This window comes from Syngnathus floridae, chromosome 12 (genome assembly GCF_059516105.1).
Source record: "Syngnathus floridae isolate MCC-2025c chromosome 12, RoL_Sflo_1.0, whole genome shotgun sequence".
NCBI lineage: Eukaryota > Metazoa > Chordata > Actinopteri > Syngnathiformes > Syngnathidae > Syngnathus > Syngnathus floridae.
Genome location: NC_142424.1, coordinates 9,314,232 through 9,331,412, shown reverse-complemented (window position 1 = coordinate 9,331,412; position 17,181 = coordinate 9,314,232). Strand labels below are relative to the sequence as shown.

General features: G+C 39.2%; 1 protein-coding gene across 4 annotated transcripts in view; it reads left to right on the top strand.

Annotated features, from left to right (window-relative positions):
- Nucleotides 1–1,615: 1,615 nt before the first annotated feature.
- shroom3 (shroom family member 3) overlaps nucleotides 1,616–17,181 on the top strand; it is a 51,972-nt gene continuing 36,406 nt past the window's right edge. For 2 of the 4 annotated variants that reach the window (XM_088391203.1, XM_088391202.1), the window contains exons 1-2: nucleotides 1,618–2,199; nucleotides 11,013–11,167. In XM_088391203.1, the coding sequence (XP_088247329.1) occupies nucleotides 2,008–2,199; nucleotides 11,013–11,167 (347 nt within the window). In that variant the 5' untranslated portion in view covers nucleotides 1,618–2,007. Of the gene's footprint in view, nucleotides 2,200–11,012; nucleotides 11,168–13,416; nucleotides 13,578–17,181 lie in introns of those variants that run through there. The other 2 variants (XM_088391206.1, XM_088391205.1) reach the window with 2 other exon arrangements.

Below are 17,181 nucleotides of genomic sequence, written 5' to 3'. Positions count from 1 at the left end.
CAATGTGTAAATACTCTAATTAATTTATACAAACAGTTGCTCCATCAGAGCACAGACACAGCACAGAGCTGGTAATACACATAAGGCACAGCTCAGTAACTTCATGACACATTGATACAAAACATTCAGTAGATAACAGGACATTCAGGAGATAACAGAACAAATGTCTGCCTTATGAGGCTATGTTTTTCCTTCTTTTCCCCCTCCCTTTTCTTCTCTTCCTTATTCCTGCTCATGGACACTATAAAGCCTTCTGACCGGAACTGGGACGTTGTTGTTTCATCTGCTGAAGTGCATTGTGTACTGACTGCCGTAAAACAACCCAAGATCTTGCAAATAAAGAACCACAACGACTGCAATCTCACTATGATGCTTCAGAGAATCCACACTTCGCAAAACTACCACCAATTTATTCAGCACAGGTGCATGCAAAATGTCATGCCAATTACAGTTTTTCTCACGTAACGAAGTAAGCACATTGCATTTATTACACATGCTGTAGTCACTGATCCAGCAAATATGTGATTCCCTAAATGTCTTCTTTGGATGTCTGATGCGGGCAGCACGGCGCGGCACTGGTTAGCAAGTCCGCTTCACAGTTCAGAGGTTACAGGTTCGATTCCATCTCTGGCCCTCCCTGTGTGGACTTTGCATGTTCTCCCTGCGCCTGTGTGGGTTTTCCCCGGGAACTCCGGTTTCCTCCCACATCCCAAAATCGTGCCTGGTGGGCTGCTTGAGCACTCCAAATTGCCCATAGGTGTGAGTGCAACTATGAATGGTTGTTAGTCTCTGTGTGCCCTGCGATCGGCTGACAACCAGTTCAGGGTGGTATGCCCGCGACCCCCGTGGGGACAAGCAGTACAGATAATGGATGGATGGATATCCAATGCAGGAAGACGGCTGTGAAACCTGTGAGCCTCCTGTACGGGGAGGCACGACCCATGTCATATAATTAGACAACTACGATGATATAAAAAATGTGCATTGATGTGATACTTCTTTTTTTGCATATTATTTTTTTTTCAATTAATGAACATTGAGAAAATTCCTACACTGTCTCTTCAATTCTACTGAATGTAAGCATAAAACCGCTTTTTGAAATTAAGCCTTGTCGTCCCAAATTCACTACTCTTTGGACATCTTTCTTTCTGATACACATAGAAACAAAGTGCTTTAGAATCATACGTAAACAAACAACATCCAGTTCAAAATGTTAGGACATAAGATGTGACAGCCAAAAAATAAAAAGCCAAATGGAATAATTAATTAATTACGTGGAAAAAATATAAACATGTCCGAATTAATAGGGCCTTGAATGTACTTTCACTCATTCTCATATGTGGATATAAATCCAAATCATTGCTCTTTTGTTTCTGTTTGTTTATCTCCCACATTCACACCGTCATATGCGGGAATCGAATTTCGTCAGAATCAATCAATTCCCATTTTTTCTCGTTACGTCACACATTTCGGTGTCCTTTCACTTATCCCCACCTCTCTCTCTCTCTCTCTCTCTCTCTCTCTCTCTCTCTCTCTCTCTCTCTCTCTCTCTCTCTCTCTCTCCCTCCCTCCCTCCCTCTCCCTTTCTCTTTGCTCAGTGAGTCGCACCAAACTCTTTTGTGATGCTAAACTTTCGGAAGAGAGACAGAGACACACTGAGAAAGGGAGGAAGAGCGGATTGAATTTCTGTTTGGACAAATTTGATCTAAGCGCTGCACATCTTGACGTGTGATCCTTTCCTCCATTCAGTGATCTTTCAAACTTTTCCCCTTACTATTTCAAATTCTATTTGCCAGGGAGTGACCTGGTGTTGTTTTACCGGACCTTTCGCCGCACTTTTCGCTTCAGGAATGCACTGTGCACTTTTCAACGCGGTGCTCGGATACCTCCTCCTTTGCTTTTCCTCGACCAGGACCTGTAAATAATCGACGGTCATGTACTTGTGAAGGACAAGACTATTTTCGTCAGCCTGTTCCCCCCGCGGTCCGCCTGGTCGCAGCCGGACAGATGACCGGTGAGCCCGATAGGAGCGCTTCCTTTCCGCGCATGGACAGTGGCCGGGCGGTGCTCCAGCAGGCAGCTGGCGGAGGAAGAAGAGGCGGATGGGTGCTTCTGAAGGCCCAGCTGCAGGGTGGAGCGCCGTGGGGCTTTACGCTTCAGGGTGGCCTGGAGCATGGAGAGCCTCTCATCATCTCCAAGGTACACATACTAATGTCAATGGCTTCAAACAATGTTGAAAATGTTCATTTTCTAGTATTTTGATAGTAGAGCAACAGGTACAATAGCTTATGCTCCAGGTGCACGTTGCACCAAGATAGCTGAAGAGATCTACCAATGGTGTCAAACTCATGTTTTTTCCCGGGTCAAATAATAGTCATAGTTTCCTGGGGAGGGCAATTATGACTGTGAACCTAAATACATAAATATATGAACAACTCATAGTCTCGTACTATATACAGTATAGGCAACACATCAAATGGATAACTAGTTTTGAAATCAGAGGCTAGTAAAAACTTAAAATATTTTGAAAAGACGATAATAACAAAAATTGCTAGCAATATCTCTGTTTTTTTTAAAGTGAAGACAATTTGGAATTTTACTATTGACACATGAAACTGACATACAGTTTGCGTTCCAGGCCACCTAAAATGATGTGATGGGCCGTATCTGGTCCCTGGGACTTGATTTTGGAAGCTGCGATCTAGACCCTTTTTTTTTTTTTTTTTTTTAACCCCTACCCATATCAAAACAGAGTTCGACTTATAAAAACACACTTTAAACAATATTCCATAGCACCTGTTCTGACTCTCTTGCTGTCAAGAAATGGGAGACTATCATCACTTTGGAGAAAAGTACCTTCGGTTCTCCCAATAAGAGTCTTCAAGCTGTTAATTTGTCATCCCAATTGATTTTTTTTCTGCAATACTAATACAATAAACAATGTATATTTAAATGTTCATATTAAACAATGTATCCGCATTCATAGAAATAGTCCAGTGATTCATAACCTTATTGGAGGTACCGAACCCCACCAGTTTCACGTGCGCATTCACTAAACCCCTCTTTAGTGAACAAATTATTTTTTTCAAATTCAAGACATCATTGTTTATTTATTACAGGTGCACAAAATGAGCCATGCATGAACATCACCTTGTTCAAAGAACATAACCAATACAATGCATGAACTTAAAACAAATTACATACCTGCAAATCAGTGTGACTTCTGCTGTTGCCTTTGCGAGACCAGTTCAGATATGCGTCGTCACGAATTTACACAATAATTCAGGTGTGTTCAGATCTCCGCAGTGAAGGCTCTGCCGAACCCCTGAGACTGACTCACCGAACCCCTAGGGTTCGACCGAACCCAGGTTAAGAACCACTGAAATAGTCCAATAGCTTTGAGGTAACATATAATGTGAAACGTCATAGCTGAGCAAGCAGTAAGAACATATATTTTATTTGATTAGAAAACCTTCAAAGAACTGCTACTTGAACTAATGGAGCATTAGCCATGGACTAATGTTGCATTTGCGAAAAGACTTTTCATACTTCCAATCAGAAAAGCTTTGAACTAAAATGGTCTGAAAGTTGGGAAAAAGACTTCCCATCTTCCTCAAATGCAGAGGGTTGGAAGTCAGAATTATCCCACTTGGATTTTCCCATATTCGACCTCAGAGAGTTTTGGGCGAATGTCGACAACAAAGATGGCTGATCCTGATTTTTGTTGTTCTCATTTATCACAACGCATTTTAACTTCCAGCAAACCTTCTTCATAATTTCCTTAAATTAAATAGATACAATCGAAATGTTGTATCTTCAAAGCATTTCATTCATTTCGCCAAATAACTTCATGCAGGTGGATAACGGCATCTATTCACAGTCAGTACAATTAGTATATGAAGTTTGCTCAAACCTCCCAGTTCAAATGGGTGTTTTTGCCTAGTTGAATGTCATGAAAGTCCAACTTCCCACTCTCATCAAATGCACCATACATCACAATTGGCCTCTTTTGGGTGAAGCCAGAAGGCAGCCATCTTATGTTGCCACCAATACTGATAACTTCGGTTTGTTTTTTGTTGCAAAACACAGTTACCAATTCATGTTTGATGCTGAGATCCATGCGTGGAGTATTGAGAGCCTCTCAAAAAACACACTTCACTCTTAGACCATTCAGAGCATATTATCTCAGTAGGTATCATGAATTGTGACTTGCAGAAGTTAGGTTTGTATCTCGCTACAAAATTTAATTTAATTGTTCATGGTTCCTAACATGACGCGAATGAATCTTTGAGTAGCACAGACATTTTAAAATCACATTCTTACTTTCAAAAAGTTGATATTGTGCTTCTAGAATTCTTGGTACAACTATACATCACACACTGTGGCATTTTCACCATAGAGACAGGAAATAACATGAATGTATTCAAATTCGGATATTGTCATGTGGGCTCGGGAACAATTAGTCATCAACATTTGGTCACTACTTCTACAAACACAAGTTCAAACTATTATTCAAAGCAAAAGCCATACAACAACACCCAGAAACACCACCAACTTCTTTGGGCTTGAGGTCATCTGAGATTAACTGACACAGTGTGTCTTCATAGTAAAAGAATGAGTCCTGAACCATCAGGTTGCCAAACGATTTTGCAAATCATACTTTTTAATGTACATTTCATAGAAAATCCCGACTTCATTCGAAAATGATTTCCCTGAAAGCTGCCAGGGGCCCTTTACTAAACTGCAAATCAACAGGCAGGCTTCCTACAGGTGTAAGGATGTTTTCCCGAGAGCAAAGTCAAAAGACTGTCTAATAGGACCAGAATGTGAAATATGTGTTTTGGGGGTGGGAGAAATCAACACTTTGGGTTAGGCTTGTCATGGAGCTTTTTTTAAAAAAAAAAATTATACGAAGCCAACAGGTTTGTCTAATTTCTGCAATGTTTCTCATAACGCTGCTTTTATTGTACTTGTTATCCTAAATTGTTTGCCATCAGCACATTTCTTAGTCCAGGTTCACCTATTCCACATATTTCAGCTTAGGCTAAATAGTCTTAATGAGTATAATCTGGAGGTCTCGTGACCGACTTGGAACTAACTAGTGAAAGTGACACAACATTTGTTTGCACCCCTAATTATATGCAATAATAATTGTCCTGAGGATCAACTGAAGCAAAACCAGATCTGAGTGTTTCAAATTATCTCTTGTAATTCCAGGACTTTTGAGGTTTGTACAATCAATGTTCTCAAATTAATTTAATTTAAAATATTAACTAATTAATTTAATAAATTTTAATTAATTTTCATTCAATTCATTATACAAACAAAGAAATAGCTAATTCCTGCGGTCCCTGCGATTAGCCCTCAAAAAAATTGCTCCTCGAAACTGAACAGTTCCTCCTCAGCAAGTCGCTGATTAGCAAAACTGCTCTGCAATTATTTTTAACCTTGGCATAGTAGCACACAACAAACAGAATCTTAGGGTGTTTTCACACCTGGACCTCTTTAAGTGGACCAAAAAGTGAACCAAGAGGAAACGAACTCAGTTCTTTTTGTGTTCACATTGTGAGTGTGTTTCAAAGAGGACCGATTTCTCTTTCTGGTTCAGTTCAGCCTTGATGGGGCCTCAGTCCTCTTTCTGTTCACACTTGGTCCTCTCGAGCTCTCCCACTCCCACTGCACTGCATTCTGAGTAGTTTTCAGTTGGAGCAAAATGTCTGCTGCTGTGCTTGCACTGGTGTGTTTTCTGGTGAAATTAGCGCACAAAACAAGCATGGCGGAGAATAACTTCGTTGCAACAAAAAATGATCAAAGAACATCTGATTCTGGCAACATTTATGTATAGAAGTTCTATCAAAGCCGGCTGCTTTCATTCTCAGAAAATTCTTGAAATACTTTAGCATTACGGTTAATGCTGTCGTCTTTTCCCCAAACTATGCCGCGTCTAGGTGCCGTGGCGGAACTTTGAACGGCACATGCTTCTCTACGTTAACTATTACGACAGTTTTGTTTTTGCGCCTGCAGTCACGTGACCAATCTACGGCAAGCCAAAATGCAAGATTAGGCGAACCGCACCGTTGACTTTTTAGCGAACCGTACTGAGACCACCTCCCGAGGAGGTCTCAGTACGGTTCGTTTTAAAGGGGTCTGAGTACGGTTGGAGCGTTCACATATGCGCAAAAAATGCTGAGTCATCGATCCGAGTTCGCTTCGAGGGCTGAAAGGGACCAAGTGTGAAAACACCCTCAGTTTATCCTGCCACAGCCTCAGCAGTTGAAATCCCTGGAGTGAACTCGATCAACAATATGAAACTACATAGGTCTACAAAAGGCTCTACAAAATATTTCTTCTTGTGGAAAAAATTCTGTCCTGAATTTCAGCCAAGGGCCCTTGCTTCTGTTTGAGGATGTTTTCTTGAACTATACAGTCCTTATTGATTAGAGAAGGTATGGTAGTTTAGTCAAAGTGTGGAAAAATGCTGAACTGATCTGCTGTCTGCATGATAATGAATATCAGATGAAATATCAATACCCCCACCTTTCACACACACAGGCACTGTTTTTTTTCAGGCTGTGAAATGATTTACATTTGAATCACTTTTTTTTTACAGAGGATAGTCAATTTTAGACATATTAGTGAAACTCTTTAGGGTTAGTCGTAACCAAAATGTTCTTGATTGACAACAACACTCAAGCTATGTTTCATCTCAGCCACCTTTTTTTTTTTTTTTGTAGTTAGGACGCTTCACACCATGAAAGCATCATATTTTGAGAAAATGTACAGCGCTCAAATGTCCAAAATGTGTTTTGATTCAGAAAAGGGGTCTGATGTGCCCTGCTTGTGAGAGATTCTTGGCAGTTGTTATAACAGCTGAAGAAGACCAGATTGTTGGAGTCTATTGTTTCTCAACAGTGCTAGACAACTTACATAAGTCACAACCATATAAATTAAAGAATACTCATGACTGTCACTGTGTTAAACCCTTATGGTGACCTAAAGTAATTACAATGTCAAATTAAGATTACTATGTAATTGAGGTAGATACACTTTTAATGGTTCTGTTGACGTCAAGACTGAGAAAACACACAAAACAAGAAATGCCTGTTTAAAACTTTCAATTTACCTTACTGCAAAGAGAACTGTAAATTTCATAAATATAAATTTTATCCTATTAAAACATTAATTTGTCTCATTCTAAAACATAAGAGCTGTATAGTATAGATTGCATTTTTTTCTTGACTATGTCTCTTTTTTTCCAGACAGACTAGTATGAATATGAAAAAAATAACTACCGTATTTTCCGGACTATAAGTCGCTCCGGAGTATAAGTCGCACCAACCATAAAATGCCCCAAAAAGTGAAAAAAAACATATATAAGTCGCTCCGGAGTATAAGTCGCATTTTGGGGGCAATTTATTCGACAAAATCCCACACCAAAAACAGTCATGAACGAGCAACAACAGGCTAAACGATAGCAACAACAGGCTAAACGATAGGTATGCTAACGTGACAAACACAAACAAAGAGCTGAGAACGGGCCTGACGTAACATATAGAGTGATTAAGGACAACTATTACATGAATAACATGTTTATAAAACCATCAGTGTCATTCCAATTCATTAAATAGCAACAACAGGCTAAACGATAGGTATGCTAACGTGACAAACTCAAACAAAGAGCTGAGAACGGGCTTGACGTAACATATAGAGTGATTAAGGACAACTATTACATGAATAACATGTTTATAAAACCATCGGTGTCACTCCAATTCATTAAATAGCAACAACAGGCTAAACGATAGGTATGCTAACGTGACAAACTCAAACAAAGAGCTGAGAACGGGCCTGACGTAACATATAGAGTGATTAAGGACAACTATTACATGAATAACATGTTTATAAAACCATCGGTGTCACTCCAATTCATTAAATAGCAACAACAGGATAAACGATAGGTATGCTAACGTGACAAACACAAACAAAGAGCTGAGAACGGGCCTGACGTAACATATAGAGTGGTTAAGGACAACTATTACATGAATAACATGTTTATAAAACCATCGGTGTCACTCCAATTCATTAAATCCATCGATCGTTCTTTGTCAACAATGGGTGCGCACGGCTGAGGGCGCTTGCGCTTCAAAATATTCCACAGGCTCATATAACGATAGATAAACTATATTTTAAATAACTATAATACAAGCCAATAATATTATCAAACCATCCGTGCACTTTAATTCCATTAAATCCATCGATCAAATTCCTCGTCCTTTGTCAACATTGCCGCGCGTGCGCCCTGACGTCAGCCTCGTCTTTATTCCACAGATCTACTATATAACTATATTGTAGCGTTAACAAAGTACAAGGATAGACGTAGGTTTGGTAAACGGCTCTTTATTAAACAAAACAAACTTCCAAGCGTGTGGCGGCGTGGACTTCCAGACAGACCGGGCGTGCGTAATGGCCATGTCCGAGCCCCGCGCACCGTTCGCGGACAGCCACTCGGCCGAGCGCCGGCCCCCGACTCAGTAGAGACCGGGCGTGCGTAAAAGCCATAATAGTTTTTCAAACCTTCTATGTCACTCCAAATCCTTAATTCCTTCAAACTCTTTGTCCTCCGTGTCACTTAGAAATGATCACCGCTAATGATGTCCTTGTGTGGGCACGTTTGTATGTAAACAACCGGCGCGCCGCGCTACTGACGTCACTTGAAATAGTAATCCATTGGTACATCACGGTTCTCCAAACTTTCTTTCTGCTGCTCGATTACTGTTTTCAGCTGCATATTTTACAACTTGAAGTTTGTAACCTGCAAAATATGAGTTTCTTTTTGGTGCCATTTTTCTTAAGCCCACCCAGTTGATGAGTCACGGCCAACGGTAAAATTTAGAGCGCCCTCATCCAGTTTCGTCTGAAAATATAATTTTTTTTGGTTGTTTTATCGAAGTCAAAGTCTGCTTTATCGTCGATATATTTTTTTATATACTAAGACACACAAAGAGATTGAAATTACATTTCCACTATCCCTCGGTGAGATAGTACACATATGCATACAAGCAACACAAAAAAAAACAAGAAGGCACTAACAATGAATAAATAAGAGTGTTGAATAAATGATAAATAAACAAATAATAATAAATAATAATAAATATAAGAGGAGCAAAAATGGAGCAAGTGTACATACAGCAGACAGTGGACTTGGATATGGTGCTTTAAAGTGTTAATTGCTTTATTTGATGTTTTCTCTATTTTTTATGTTTTGAATATGTTCAAGATAAAGAAATAAAAGCATGTGAAGTGATCAACTATACTAAAAATAACATGGGAGGTGGTCAACTATACTTGTAAGTGATGTCTTAATGATCAAGTAAAAATTTGTGAAAAAAAACATATATAAGTCGCTCCTGAGTATAAGTCGCCCCCCCACCCAAACTATGAAAAAAAACGCGACTTATAGTCCGGAAATTACGGTACAACGTAGGGGCCTGCAATCTTTAGGAATACCGATATGATAATTCTTGTTTAATCCTAAGAGACATAAAGAGCTGTGGGAAAAGATATTTGTGGCTAAGTGTCCTAATAAAACAACTTGTTTTTGGACATACTGGTAAAACCAAATTGCTACATCCTAGTCCCTGCAGACTCAACTTGTTTGTTAACAATAAATGCTTTTGGCAAACTCAGAAAGAATCCACCGTTTTAACTCATTCCCAACGCTAAGTTTGAACACACTTATCTCTCAGGGAACCAGAGAAAACAAGACAATGTGACCTTGACATGACACATACTCAACGGACACATGTAGATGTCTGCTGGCCCACTCACTTACAGACTGCTAAGAGCCGTCAGCAGTGTGGTTGATAAAGCGCTCGAGCAATGCTGATACAGTTAAGTGTGTGTGATGAATCATCACACAAGTGACATTCGTATCTGTGTCACACTTTTAATAAAATATTTCATTTTGGGTAAACATATAGTACGTACTCTAAATACACCATGTGAAGCCCTGCAAACTACAAATATTCTAAAATAGAATTGGGGAACTTAGAAGAGGCCTGTAATTTTTCATCAGCGCTACAGAGTGTTTTTTCTAAGAGCACGCACTTTCTCTCCAGATACATGATAAAAACACCATTTTAATTATGGACAACATAAATGCATAATTGTCAGTTTGTAGTGAATCACTGTACTCCATCCATCCATCCGTCCATCCATCCATCCATCCATCCATCCATCCATCCATCCATCCATCCATCCATCCATCCATCCATCCATCCATCCATCCATCCATCCATCCATCCATCCATCCATCCATCCATCCATCCATCCATCCATCCATCCATCCATCCATCCATCCATCCATACATACATCCATCCATACATCCATACATCCATCCATCTTCTGTACCGCTTGTCCCCACGGGGGTCGCAGGCGTGCTGGAGCCTATCCCAGTCATCGGGCAGTAGGCGGGGGACACCCTGAACAGGTTGTCAGCCAATTGCAGGGCACACAGAGACAAACAACCATCCGCACTCGCACTTGCACCTAGGAGCAATTTGGAGTGCAGCGTACCATGCATGTTTTTGGGATGTGGGAGGAAACCGGAGTGCCCGGAGAAAACCCATGCAGGTACGGGAGAACGCTGCTCACTGCTCCCCTCTCCCCTAGGGGATGGATCAAAATCACACGGGGATGGGTTAAATGCAGAGGACAAATTTCACCACACCCAGATGTGCGTGTGACGATCATTGGGACTTTAACTTTAACATGCAAACTCCACAAAGGGAGGGCCGGAGGTGGAACTGAACCTGTATGTATAAAATTCTATGGAAACCACAATAGAAAATTAAAAGTCAAATTAGATATGTTTCTTGTGTAAAAGAGAATTATTTCCCTTTGACCTCCCCTCAGGTGCATTCAACTATTTTCTGCTGAGTTAAGACACCATTGTGTCAAATGGAAAGCATGGCTGTACATTGTTGGTAGAGTGACAAAGTATGTTTGTTTGCAGGTAGAAGAGGGCGGTAAGGCGGATACTTTGGAGTGCCCACTGCAGGTGGGGGATGAGATCATCATCATAAACGACATCGACTTGACAGGTTATCGTCAGGAAGCCATCGCCCTTGTCAAAGGATCGTTCAAGACTCTACAGATCACCGTACGCAGGTAAGAATGCATTTAAGTGTGTGTGTTCATAATCACAGCAATGGGTGGGATTAGACAACAATACCATTGGTTACCTCCAATAAGAATGTTTGTGTCTTTCCAAGGTTATGCAACAGTATATTGTGCCGGCCATTTTTTAAGACTCATCAAGAAACGTCCGTTGCGGCCCCTTAAAGACGTGTTATTTGATAAAGCATTCTTAAAATTCATACTGATACCGTGCTAGCTACAATAGCTGGTATGTGTTTGGACTTGGGGTGTGGCTGCATGTAAAGCTTATGTTGCTACTGCAGCTTTTAATTTGTGGACATCCAGTGAGAAAACTGACTCAACATTGGACTTTACACACACAAACACACACACAGAGTTCGACAGAAGTCGTAGTACACATGGCATTGTGATAAGGTGTGGCAAGAATCTCAGAAGGACTCTTCTTCCACACAATCACAGTTCAAGTGTGGGTGTCTGATTAATTTCCTGTAGATTTAAATGGTTCTGTTTTTTTTTCGTGTGAAATAATAAGTATTGCAAATAGAAATCTCATGTATGCTGAGCACTAGTAATTAGCATTAGACCTTGATATGCCTTTTCCCTCTTTCTACTGTGAAGCAGACTTGTAAAGTAGGTCAAACTCTATAGCTTCCTCTTTGAGCTGCCTTCACCTTTGGACTATATTGTCTCAATCATTCACTCAGTGTTTTATTGATCGAATTTCTAGAGAGGAAATTATTAGGATGCTAGGAAGCTCCTAATACTGAAAACCCAATAAATTATATTGTCTCACTTGCATGTTCACTGTAAGAATTTTTCTTTTAATAAACCACATGGGTCACGGGGGAACTCAATGCTGATTGGTCACCAGATAATTGCGGGGTACAACCACTCATTGCACAGTCAGTATTACGACACCATTGAACTGTTAATGTGTAAAAAAAAAATAAATCCATAGTCTACTGTATCTCTTCAGTATTTTTATAGCTGCCACGTGTGTAGCCGAATATGGACCCTGAAGCAGACATGACACGACAGTTGAAAAATCTTTATCAAGTATCAACAGAAAGCAGAGCTCGGCACTCAAGAAAACATTGTACATGGAAGTAAGCTTGACGTAGTTACCCAAGCTTATATACTGTAAGACATCAGGTCTATATGGCAGAATAAATGTTGCCATAACAACAGGACAAAGCATATAAGGGAAACTGCAACTGCATAGCAACTGAAATCAAGCTTATAACATAACGAAGATATAATAAAAGGACAAAGCATAAAGGATCAGCAACTTACATCAGTTTTATATAACAAACTAAAGATTGACATAACAGGACAAAGCACATAACAAAAGGACAAAGCATAAAGAGTCATCAACTTTATAACAACTGATACATCGAGAAATGTCGCGTGACTGACCGGTCACAACAATTTGCTCCATCCAAGCTTCTAAGAGCTAGGACAATAATCATTTACAGTATTAAAAAGAATCATGTTCATTTCCATTAAAGGGTGTTCATTCATGTAACTTTATTAAACTACTTTTTTAAACTACATGATGAATATATTTAGTTTAAGAAGGAAGAGCCAATATTTGTCATGATGCAAGAATCTAATAGTTTGGGATTTTTCATTATGGTCAGTTTTTATTTGTTTAATTTTAGTTTTTTTAAATTCATTTAGTTTTTGAAATAGGTTTGTTAGTTTTTACTTTTATTTTCCTAAAATGCTTTGTTTTAGTTTAGTTTTGATTAGTTTTAGCTTCATTTTAGTTAGATGGAGTAAGCTAAGGAAAAAGGAAAAGGAAAGTAAACTTTGTACATTCTTTCTTCTCTCTAGCCATATCGGAATACCAAAATAAATGCACAAACCTCAGATGAAATTAATTAGCAAAGATGAAAACAGAGGATATTTGTAGTTTCAGTAAGTTTTATAAAACCAAATGTAGTTTTATTTCTTATTTTAAAGCAGTCCCATTTAAATTTTATTGAATTGTATTTTATTATAAAATGTTTTTTTTATTCCATTTGTGTTATTTCATTGGTGTTAACTACAATAACCTTGGCTTGTGCACGGGTACAGTTTGTGTTTAAATATGCTACTAATGTTGTATGCCATAGACAGGTGTTTAAATGTGCGAATACATCCTTCATCCTCTATTTCACGAGGACAAAAGGTGTGTGACTCGGAGCACACCTGTCAAATGCAGCGTCACTCACCATACCTGTCTGTCCCACTCCCTGTCTCTCCTCCATTCCTGCCACACTCCCTTTCTGATTGGCACATTCCAGTGAAACCTGGTTGGTTCATAACATGAGAACAGAGTAAAAAGACAGAGTGGAAGAGACAGGTGCACACTTAACATTTAGACAGCAGCAGCACCTTCAAAATAAAGCCTTGCGAGGACCTTCACATCGGTTTAGTAAGTGCTACTTTCATCTTTTGTGTACTTTTCTTTTTTTTTTGTTCTGTCAGACCAACATTCACAAACTCAAGTAATGGCAATTGACTGTAAGTGAAAGTAAAATGAACTGTATGCTACTAAATGATAATCCACAGTTTATACACCACATATTTGATCAAACAAGTGAATTTAGTTCTGCTTTTGTGTAACAGTCCTAAACAAATTCATCATGTTTATCTATGTATGAAAGTGAATAGCGCGATAGTGAAGTCAGTAATTTAGCCAACGTGTTGCAAGAACCTTCTTTAGAACTTCACCTGACGCTTGATAGCTATTCTCGTGAAATAAGACTTTTCCTGCTCCCTTAAGCTGGTTTGTGTTGATCTGTCAAATTGTGTGCAAATATCAGGAAGCATTTCTAAAGTTTGTGTGTTTTTGAGCATGCGTGTCTCCTGTATTGCTCCTCGCTCCACATTCAGCAGATGTTTTGTCATTTGATACCCCCTTAGAAGCAGGCTGCGCCGCACTGGTGTTATGTTGCATATGACTCTTGTTTGCCTTCAGATAAAAAAAGGAACTTCATAGGTGGCACCTGCATGGTATTTGCCATAAGGATGTAGCTGCGTGTATAATTTTATATATGTATGTATGTATACTCCGCACATCTCTTGATATACCACTGCAAGCCACAAGTCGCAAAACTAAATGTTATTTTTAGATTGAAACGATAATAGGGTTTACTAGTTCTTCCCGCGCATGTGTGAAATTTCTCCGGGTACTCTGGCTTCCTTCTCAAGTCCAAAAACATGAATGTTTGGTTTCTTCAAGAAACTAAATTGCCCACCTGTGAATGTGAATTGTTTTTGGTTCCATGTGTGCCCTGTAATTGGTTGGCGGCCAGTCCAGGGTGCAGCTCGCCTCTAACCTAAAGTTATGGAGAACAGCTATAACCCAAATGAGGACAAATGGCATAAATATTGATGATTGGTTAAATAAATACATACGTACGTACGTACGTACATACATACGTACATACATACATATTTAATAATAAATATATAGTTAATAAAATAAAATAAATAAATAGTTAAGCAAGCATTATTATCATCTTTGTAAAGACATTTTAAAACAGCTCGTATGGATTAATTCTTTTGAGATTGTGCAGGTGGTAATGTTATATTATGAGTGTATGGTAAACGTTGTTGTGATGATGTTTGTTCATGAAAATACAAATGACGTCACTGGAATGTGCAGAGGTTTAGCAGGTTTGGCCAAGCTCATCATCCTAATCTTACAAGTCTAATTATAGCTAATAGCCAAACATGCATGCATATCAAGCTAGGTAACCTAGGGTTGTTTGCGTTGGAGTTGATGTTAGTGTGTATGTGATTGCGCTTTTGCTCAATATTGGATCACAATAGTCATTCAGTCTTGATTGGTTCATTAAATGATTAATAATTCCGTTGCTTTGTGGGAGTTTATTTTTTTATTTTTTGTATCTCATTCAGTGACATACTAGTACGACATTACTATTGACCCCAAATAAATTCAGTTGAACCCAATCCTAGTCATTTAGTTGCGTTAACCATAATAAACTACATTGAACTCAGACAAGGACTTGAAGATAAACTTATCCAATTGCTTAATGCTTCAAGAAAATATGTAAAAATGCTCTCCTGTGATTTTTCGTCCAAGTTAATTTTGGTGTACACCCTACAGCACATGTGTCAAACTCAAGGCCCGGGGTCCAGATACGGCCCGCATCATTTTATGTGGCCCACGAAGACAAATTGTGCATCAAATCCGTGTGTCATTACTAGAATTGCAAATTGTCTTCACTTTTAATAATATCTATTGACAGTCATAATGGCCCTCCGAAAGAAGCTATGACTACAATGTGGCCCGCGAAAAAAATGAGTTTGACACCCCTGCCCTATAGTATCAAAAGCAGTATTAAATGGATGGATAAATGTATATATCATCAAGCTGAAAATTTAAAGTAAGGATATTTTTTTCATGACAATATTATTACCCGCAGTAGACTTATTAATGTGATGACTGTATGATGCAGTACAGGAGCTCAATACTGCTGTAAATTAAATTCTTATAACTGCCAGTGTCAAACAAAAGTGTTTTCTTTGTAAACTATACGAATATTTAACAAGTAGTAACTTTTGTAAAGCCATCCAGCAATGGTGATGATGATGATGATAGAACTTTATTTATCCCACAGCGGGGAAATTTACTTGTCACGGCAGCGTACAAGAGTGCAAGAGTACAAGAGACAAGTGCCAAATGTAAAAATGGATAAATAACAGACAAGGACAAAGACGAGTGCCACTAGTAGCGGTAGACACGAAACACATGATCAGGTGCCATGCATGTTGTAGAGTCTGACAGCAGTGGGAATGAAGGACCTGCGGAATCTTTCCTCCCTACACCGTGGGTGTAATAGTCTGCTGCTAAAGGAGCTGCTCAGGGACCGCACTATGTCATGGAGGGGGTGAGAGATGTGCATCCAGTTAAAATATATTTTAATGGCAGTGCTTTATACTCTTTGACACACAAATGGCAACAGAGACATTGATTTCTTGAGGGTTTAGGTCCAAGCTGTGTTGTCTGAATGCCCTCACTCAGACAGTCTCTTTGTCTTCTTTGCATTCAATCATTTTCGCTGACTCTCTTCCTTTGTGCCAGCTTGTTGTAATCAAGCTGAATGAATGTTTGACTTTCTCTGGCCCAAAAACCAACAGGAAGAAGTCAGTACAGGGACAACTGCAACAAAGCTGTTTCCAGGGCAACCGCTGTGCACGGGTTGTGTATCCGTGGGTGTTCTTTAATAAGATTCTGGACACAGGCAGCTCACTGAGGGCGCTTTTATGTTGGACTGTTTCGTTAAACCTGTAATTAGGTTCAGAGACAACTTTCTTTTTTCTGGGTGACAAGAAACAATGAAATTTGTTTTTTTTAGTAGATTTACCGCATTTGTAGGCCTTTGTGTTTCTTGATATATTTGTGAATAGAAAATAGAAAAGTGGCATTTCTCCCCAATAAAATGTTCTCTCTTAAAGACAGTTATTTGAATTCATTCATTTTTAGAAGAGGCACTAGGAGACATTCCTGTCTTGTGTGACATCCAAATTGTGTTAATTCAACTTCCCATTGTCCTGTGTGTTGCCTCAGCCAAACGCCCGGACTGTTTGCCGGAACATTGCATGTCCGGAATTAGAAGAGATGTCAAGGTTGCTTATAAGCCGTGCAATGGGGCTGATTGGGTTTGTTTATCAGCAGAGGAAATATACATAGTTCAATTCAATTCAACTTGAAACATTAAGCATTAAACAGTGTTGTAGTTGTAATAGTTCAACCAAAGAGAGAGTCCGTGACACATCATCGATAAATAACATCTTTGTGAAATGATGACATTGAAGAGATAACATCCCATTCCTTCCTCCTCACTATTCAAGGAGGATGACAGACTGAGAAATCTTTCAGCCACATTGTCCAGTTTATTGTGACAACTGGTGATGAATTACAGCCCTTGCTTGTTATTGGAACCTGTGGATTCATAAGCCACACCCACACGGACCATTTTTAAATACTACAACCAATGTTTTAGTAA